This window comes from Ptychodera flava, chromosome 12, assembly GCF_041260155.1.
Source record: "Ptychodera flava strain L36383 chromosome 12, AS_Pfla_20210202, whole genome shotgun sequence".
Taxonomy (NCBI): Eukaryota; Metazoa; Hemichordata; class Enteropneusta; family Ptychoderidae; genus Ptychodera; species Ptychodera flava.
In genome coordinates, this window is record NC_091939.1 from 30555908 (window position 1) to 30565387 (window position 9480).

General features: G+C 38.7%; 1 protein-coding gene across 1 annotated transcript; it reads right to left on the reverse strand.

The window, feature by feature from the left end:
• Positions 1 to 3357: 3357 nt before the first annotated feature.
• Positions 3358 to 8783, reverse strand: LOC139145603 (uncharacterized). The gene has a single exon (XM_070716864.1). It carries the CDS (start codon positions 8681 to 8683, stop codon positions 7442 to 7444), a length of 1242 nt encoding a protein of 413 aa, XP_070572965.1. The 5' UTR covers positions 8684 to 8783; the 3' UTR covers positions 3358 to 7441.
• Positions 8784 to 9480: the final 697 nt, after the last annotated feature.

Sequence of the window (9480 nt, forward strand, 5' to 3'; positions counted from 1 at the left end):
ACAACACAACACAACACAACACAACACAACACAACACAGCACAACACTATACAACACAATACAACACAACACAGCACAACACAACACAGCACAGCAAAACACAACACAGCACAACACAACACAACACAACACAGCACGACACAACACAACACAGCACAACACAACACAACACAGCACAGCACAGCACAGCACAGCACAGCACAACACAACACAACACAACACAACACAACACAACACAACACAACGCAACCATCTCAACACAACACAACAGAGCAAAACAAAGGTATCATAAACTCCCACACGCGTGTTCAGAACTTCGTTCATCGTCTTCTGTGGCAAATCGACAGAAGTTATTTTGTACGACAGCGGGATCTTTATCAATATTTATAACCTTTATCGTGACAGTGAAATTTCAACATCGGGGCCACCACATACATGGTGCAAAGCAGCTTACAAATGTTCGTGGGACAGTGGGATGCCCGCTTTCAGAGCCGAATTAAATACATGAAGGACATGATTTGAATCCCACAGATATCATCAATCCAGGCTGGCCGCGTTCTGTTCTCTAAATACATTGATGTTAAAGCCTTGAACTCCTGGTCAATTGAAAGTCCCACGAACGGGCATTTTACTTCAGAATGAAGTGAAGTCAATCAATTGAATTGCCTATTATTTAAAGCTTATTGTTAATATTTACGGTGTGTATGCAGTAGTTGAATCTACACTCGTGTGCTTTGCTAGCATTTCCACCGCTGGGCGATCAATGAGTAGCATTTTTCGTTCTCTTTTCGTACGCGGAAACATTTTTGAATCTAATGATGCTCAGATATTGAAAGACAAAGCTTCTTAGTTATGTCAAGCAATTAAAAAACGTAACCAAGTGTTCAGCAAGACAAATACTTATAAACATTTCTTATTTTCAAGTTTATTTGATCCAATGCCATATTATATGTAAGAGTATGCATACATCGCCGATAGAGTTCAAGGTCGACAGGTTAAACCCAGGTCGGCTGGAGTAACGGAAGCTGTGAGTCTTTTTCACAGTGACAATGCGACATCGTCACAGACAATCTGTTCCTACATTCAGGTGATGACTAATATCAACAAGGTGTAAACGATTCTGTTGACAGTATCGATGCTCTGCAAGCTGTTGAATCAATCGTCTATCAAAATTACTTTTCAAAGGGATTCTAACGGTCTACGCCCACCCTCTGTAGGCCTACGTAGTACCGATTGGTCATTTGTTTCAACGTCGTTGTATGAATGAAACTGACATCAATACAGTCGCTTCGTCAAATGCTGGATCTACTGAGAATGTTCGTGCTGATGACGTGTACAAAGTGTCAGAACAGTCAGAACCTCGTATTTCAAAGCAAATCAGGAACTAATCCCGATGATAAATTAATACGCTCCAACCATTCAACACGTCCCCTACGCACGTGTACGGAAGCGTGTTTTGGATTCACTGGAAACTCAGCGCGATGGTAAATCATTTAGGGCATGTATTGGAAGGTGCAAATATACTGTTCGTGCAGTGTACATGTACACTGCATATTTATATACTGTTTTATTCATGATCGCTAGACCACATGATATACATGTCATTCTTTGACCTGACCTGACCTAACATAATGACAAAATATACAGACACAAAATTTACGTTTCATTCTTGTATATTTTCTGTAACAGACTCGTCAATTTGTGCATTTACATGAGCTATATGACACACACACGATTTGTTTGCGGTATACATGGCTATAGATTGTAGACAGACATCTATCCATCCATCCATACATACATACATACATACATACATACATACATACATACATACATACATACATACATACATACATACATACATACATACATACATACATACATACATACATACATACATACATACATACATACATACATACATACATACATACATACATACATACATACATACATACATACATACATACATACATACAAACATCCACCCCTCCATGCATACATACATACATACATACATACATACATACATACATACATACATACATACATACGTAGTATGATTGCAGAGAATATAATAAATTATCGGGGATTGCTCTGCAAGACTGCTCATTAAATTACATTATTTGCAAGATTTTCAGGTTTTAACAGATTTGATGATATAGAAAAATATTTAATTGGATTTTGAACGCAGAAATTATTGACAATAATCTTCCCTTTTATGGGTAACCCTTTTATTTGCTGCGTTTTGCTTTTTGTGTTTGTTTTTGTTTCCCCTTTAAATATTGTCTACGGTTTGATGAAAATCGTAGCCCACAAATCAGTGCACTATCTCACCCCTGCAATCATATCAAAATGATTCCATCTAATCTTGCATCTGCATTGACAAGTTGGCCAAGTGCAAGGGTATTACGCATTCATTACGGTGTGTAACGACTAGAAAGCATATGACTGCAATTCAACGTATGTTGTTCTACAACTGTTGCGATGCACTCAACTCGTTCAATCATTTAATGTCTGTGATGTAAAACAAGCGAATCTAACCGCCTCTTAAATCCAAAAACTCGGCAGATGCAATCGATAATCGACATACGACGCAGTGAAAATTTATCCAGACACGGGGGGCATTTATTAGATAAATTCCCAATAATAAAATTTTTAACGAATGTTTACAGAAATTTTCTAAATTTGATTTTTGCAAAGCTCAAGCACGTTATACTCCTACACACAAATCCACCGAGACTCATTTGTATTCAGTGTGCAATCATTAAAGAGGACAAAGTGAAACATGACAGTTTCACAGTCCAATCGATCGGAACACCTGCCATGACAGCACCATCAAGTCTGTTCAGAACTTTACAAACGTTGTAGCTCATTATTGATAGCTTAGCGCAAGCCCCGAAGGCGCGATAGTTATGTCTCGTGAGATATTACAGAAATTCTCAGAACAAAGCATTGAGCGACCTACAGCTATCAGAATCTACGAGGAACCATTATGGAGACTGCGCGTTTAAAATGGCGACGGCGAGGTTAGAAATGTAATAGGGAGGGGCACAATGAGACATTGACCTTGTATCAATTTTGGGGAGGGACACATGGAAAAATTGAGTGATTGAAAGAGTATCGTAGGATAAGGTCAGGGTTGTCATTAGACATATGGCTGCCTTCATCGCTAACATAGAATGATTCGGATAAAAATACCAGCAGCGTTGGATTTTCCAACTGCCACGTATGGAAGATAACATTTCTTGTGAAATCAGCAATAGCTATCAGCGACAAGTGCGAGTTTCCATGGTGATCAATGTAGTTTCACGAGTCCCTGGAGTAAAGAAACAGAATTAACTTCAAAATGCCAAGTTTAATATTTATTTGTACCGTTTATTGAGTACTGACATTTTTTTTCAAGAAACGAAAAACATATACGTAATGCACATACTCTCTGAATATTTCAATAATCAACTGCAAATGGTCGACGCACGCACCGCTCCTCAGTTCCATGACCGCTGATAGGATGGTGACATTTCCATCTATTGCTAAAAGTATTAAAGTACCTAGGAAAATAATCTTGCTTTATGACTGGCGGTGATTGCGCCGTTTAAGATGGATAATAGAACAGTCACGATACTCTGATGTATGTCAAATCCAATCCTAATTCTTTAAGTTCAGTATATATATATGTATATATATATATATATATATATATATATATATATATATATATATATATATATATATATATATATATACTTTAGTAAACGTATATATATATACTTTAGTAAACGTATATATATATATATATATATATATATATCTATATATCTATATATATATATATATATCGTCTGATGATCGCCACAGAGAACACATGTAGCGTGAAACTCTGAGTAACGCCTAAGTCCTGTTTTCTACTTGTGTTCGATGCTAAGCGTTATAGATAATAACACAAATTACTTCAAGTACAAAATAATAATAACTGAAGTTTCTTGCATTCTGCAATCTTCAGACAGAAGACTCTCTTCTGTCTGAAGATTGCAGGATGCATGAAACTTAAGGAACATATATTTAATATTACCTTGTACTTGAATTTGTGTTATTTTACGTATATATATATATATATATATATATATATATATATATATATATATATATATATATATATATATATATATATATCTGAAAGTACAGCTGAACTTTGTGCATAAAAAAGAGGAACATGACTTTTTGAGGAAGTAGCTGGATATCGTATGAAAACAAACAAATCTTGAATTGAATGTGAACAAAGAAACAACATTCTATGGTGTGCAAATATAGATAGCAGGCTCACACCTGTCATTCATTGCGATATTGTTTGACGTATTTCACCCTCAGAGAAGTACAAAAATATGACGGGAGTGAAATGCACATTCGTTTTGCGACATATTTGAATTCTATTTAGAAAAAAAATATAATCACATTGCACACTAACTTCGAAATATGAAAAACGTGCTTACTTTAGAAACCATTCATTTGTATCTATACCCTGACCATTGAATTGGTAATTTAAATCCAAATATTATCTGTCTTTATACAACCATGACACAAGAATGTACTGTCGCTGCGGTATTATTTACACTTTTCTAAGCTGCTGAGTTGTTTTATCAGTTGTGGAGATCATCAAAAATTGATCTCCAATGAATAATTTAAAAAGTACAGTCACTGCTCATAAGTGTAAATGCATTTTTCCACCTACAGACAATTTTACGAGATTACGGATTACGGTCATTAACCCGATCCTGGCGTATGTCCATGAATATCACACGCATGCAAGACTAGTGTTAAAAAATGGGCATGTTCAACAACCCTCGGACACACAGGCATTTAGTTGGAGTCATAAAAAATTTACACAGAAAGGTGCAGCGACCGCAGCAATACAAGTAATAGCCATTGTCTTTCTTCGGTATTGGGTGCATACTGAAAGTGTTACGCGGTAGCCAAGGGTTGAAGGGTCGCTGGTTGCTAAGAATAGTGCGCTTTTGAAGGCAACGCCCATAACGCGAAATCAGACGTTATGATAGCTGTTGGACTATTGTCTGCCCTTATGAATCTTTGTACAGTAAACCATCTGAGTTCAGCTAGGCCGGCTGTTTTTATGAATACAGACAAACACAAAAGAATACAAGGCTAAAAGTGTACAGGATAAATATACAATGGACATGTCAATTATTAATATTGCTAAACAGCTGTAGTTTGTCAACTGTAACATCTAACTATTGAAACGCCAGAGACTGCCTGTTTCTTTGTTTGCCTTGGACACTATGAAATGCAGGTCACGGATCGGACATCGGTACACCAATAAGGCTAACGCAATACTATTTATCAAAAACACACGGCCCCATCGTGCCAATTCGTGCAGACAAAGCGAGGGACGTATACACATTTCGAGAAATCCCCCCTCAAGAGGCCTTCTTAAGAAAATTTCTTCAATATATTGAGGCTAATTCTGCTCCATGGGTGTAAAGATCAAACATAGGGATCAAAGATATAGCCTAATATCTAATATAAAATGAAGAAATACCTCTAAATATTACGCATGGGCTTAAGGTACTATGCGCCTCGAAAGTGAAAGACTTAAACTTTTGCTCAAACTTTCCTCAATTAAACCTTCAACCACCTTCTTTCCAAATCAAGAATAAAAATCAGGGTCCGTCGTGCAAAGTGTTTTAATAGAGAAAAAAATTACCTAACGCTGACCGATATTTGAAATTCAAAATGGCTGCCATCCTTGTGTTAACTTTTTGGAAAAATGAAAATTTTCGATTTTCGTAAAACTATAAGAAGTAAATATTTTTCTTATTCTAAGAGCTTTCAAATGAGCCCCCACAAGTTGTAGATCAGAAAAGAACTGTAAAAATGAATGTCTAAATATCTACCCCCGCGGCGCAAGTCTACCTTTCAAGGGACAATAGCTGTAACTTTCCATTATTTTTGCTCTCAAAAATAGTATGTTGTATTTTCTTCTTCTTCTTTTCACTGAAGAATGTTGGAATACAAATATTTGGCTTGGCTAAGTCCAATGTATTGTTTAAAATAAAAAGTAATGTTTGTTGACAAATGCATTCTAGTGAGGACTGATATACAGTCGTCAACGAATCGGATGAGTCTGGGCATAATCTATGTACAGGCTGAGTAGACAAGGCGTACACTAAGCCTTTTGACGGGATGTTGGAAGTGGAACACAAATTCAACTTCATACACAGAACAAAAGAACAAAAATAATGGCAAGATATCAAAAAAAAAAGCCATTGGAGATCGATATTATACAGTACAGTGATAACAATATGACGTGTCATGACATATACTTCGTACAGATGCAGCAAATATTGACGTCATATTTCATTGCCATTGAAAACAAAAAAAATGTTTCATGGCAGCTTTTGAAAATAAGACAAAAAATACTCAACTTTAGTTTGAGGATTATTTCGATTCATCGATGGCCCTGTTATCATGTGACATCATAATTGAACCCCTTTCAAGTTTAAAAACTACTATGCTGACTGACCAAAAAAACTCAATTTACTGAAAACTTCAAATATAATTGATTTTTCCCATTAGATTTTGCTTGAAAATTTCTAACTTTCGGAATTGAATCTGTACAATTTAAGCACCTCATTGACAGAATTTATAGACACCTTTCCGCACGAGATTGAGTCGCAGCGTTCTCGAGTTGGGTCTTAAAATGATTTGTGTACATCCATTTATAACTTATTAAAATTTGATAAATTTAAATCATTTAGTACTCTATTGATCTAGTACTCCGATATAACTGATCTAGAAATAGCCAGTGTTTGACGGCTTCTCTTCGTATTATAACTTCAGGAAGAGGTAAGTTAACTCTCTGTGCTAGCTTATATAGTCTCACATTACACGGGCTAGAATCGAATACCAATGTCTTGGCGAAGGTGATCACCATAGTGTAAATAAAGCGGGTTAACTCAACCCCTTACAAACCGATTCAAAAAGGGAACAGTGCGCAGGAAACACAATGGGTAAACTAATAAGTGTGTTGTCTGGACTTTAGGTCTTCGCAGAGTGTAAACTGAAATAAACCGAATGTTCTCAAATTTATGAGTTTGTCGGCGTCTGTTTATGCCGTCGTTAAAAATTTTCAATCGATATCACAGAGTACGGTTGTACAGACCACACTCTTGAATTCTGGCGTAACTAACGCAGGAGTTTTGGTGACAGGTATTGGCACCATGGACCTCCATGGCTGCACCAAATTGCGTGATGCCCCTGTTTACCTGTAAGTACGGTGAGAGACCGACCTCGCAGACACGTACATTTGTCTTCGGTGTACATTATATTGAACATCCCGAATAAAAACACACAGAACCACGCCCGGTGCTTGACGGCTTACAGTGCTTGAATAACTCGTATAAGTAGTTCATGAATCACCGCTGTCTTACTTTTTACTCTTTCCAAATTTAAAGTTTGCGATTCCGTTCAGTATTCCCTTGGAAGACTTTGACTTTTTCGAGTTTCCGGTGTTTTCTATGACATCATCGTCGCCCGTTTCCCCATCCCACGTCGTTGGGTCAGGTATAGTACTGTCCGATTCCGAAAATCTCACTGACTTCTTTTTGGAACGACTAAACTCACTCTCAGCCTCCGCGTCGTTTTCGCCGTTCTCTGCCATGTTTTCTTTCCTGTCCCTCGATTCTTGCGAGTGGCCATTTTTGGATGCTTTGCCGTCGCTGCTCGGGTCACTTTTGTTCTTTTCAAGGCTCCGTTCCTTTCTGAGTTTTGCAGCCGACGGACTACTGGCGACAACGGGCGTCTGGCCTTGATGTAACAATTGTGGGTTAAAGGCAGCAACGACTTGCTCACCTTTAGGTTGTTCTTTGGCCTCGTCCTCGCCCTTATTAGAAACAACATTGTTTTCTCCGCTGGCCCCATTCTCTTTTTCATCTTCATTCTCTTCATCGCTCGGTACGTCCCTCTTTGCCAGGGCAGTTGCAAACGCATGGTTGTTTTCGACGGCGTTCATATTTTGTCCGCCATCTTTCTTTGGGCTTTCGCCCACTCGATCGAACTCCTCGACATTGTCTATGTTGAACGTAATTTTAACTGTAGAAACCGGTGGCTGATAATGTTTTTCGGCGGTCTGGTGTTCCATTTTCCCTTTCTCGTGGGTGATGTGTAAAGTTTTCGGTTTTGTGCCGACCCCCATTTTGACGTGTTTGTTTTCCCAGGCCTCGGTCGCCTTCTGGAATGCTTTCACTAGGTACAGAGTCAGCGCTTTCGCGACAGCCGATGTTTCGCACATAAAAGCGTGACACTCCCAGGGATTGTCGCCTTCCACCTCGTCGTTTTTCATGACGAACGAGAAAATTCGAGTGTGTACAGGATCGGCAGCTCCGAACGACATCTTGTAGATGGGCACGAATCGTTCCCTGGTGCTCTCATCTTCTACTGGACCTATAGCGCTCGTGGATATGCCCTTGTTGGTGATCTCGATCGACAGCCGTTGGTAGTTCTTACCCTTGTTGAATTTAAACGTTCTGTACATAACTTCCACTGGTTTCATCGTACACTCCAGCCCCATTTTCCCATTGGCGGGCATCTTACCCAAATACTGCACATTATACTTCGTTTCCGGCGGATTCGGTTCGAACGCCTGGCTACGTCGTTTCCAAAACGCCATGGTGGTTTTTCCCAACGTTTTGTGTTGGTTTCCTGCCCCGTATGACCTGCTCCGACTACGAATTCAAATTCCCATTCAATTTCAGCGTGTGTTGCTGTATGGCTGCACATGCGCAGACCTGTGCAGCCAAATGCGTCACGTCGGTGCCCATTGTGAGTATTTCTATGGTTGGAAACCGCTGAAAAGCTCAGTTCATCGCACTCGCACAGCGTTTACATTGTGTTCGATAAATAGCCCATTCAGGTTGTAGTGAAGGCGACCTCAAGGGACCTCAAGTATTGTTTTTGAATCCTAGCTGAGCATCGGGTGAATTTACTCGTTGCGTTACCGTGAACCTTGCTGGCACCAACGAAATTATCTTGGACTGTGTTAGTATGCAATATTCATGTATAAAGTGAAAGAGTGTTATCTAGAAACAGAGCAATCACAGGGCCCTAGTCTAAACCTGCATTTTCTGCCAGCAATTATTGCCCTTTTGACCCTATGATAGGTATGAATATATTTGTGGGCTTTTAGGGAAGTGTGGCTATCACACTGTCTCGTCCAGGGAAACGATTTTCATGTTAAATCGGACAAATCTATGCCTGGGTATCGATCATCGACGCCTGAAAGGTAGGCCTATTAAGTTCACAAGTAAGAGAGCAAAACATCTGACACTTTAAACAGAATATGATACCGAATAAATACTCAATGAAAATTTAATGAACTCGATCAAAATAAAAGCGATAGAACAACAACTTTGATTGCGCTGTTAAAATAATTGCGTCGTTTATCTGAGTGCATGTAACGACCCATCT

What these genes read in the sequence shown, in the direction of transcription:
- LOC139145603 (XM_070716864.1), bottom strand. Translation starts at nt 8,683, where the DNA reads ATGGCGTTTTGGAAACGACGTAGCCAGGCGTTCGAACCGAATCCGCCG.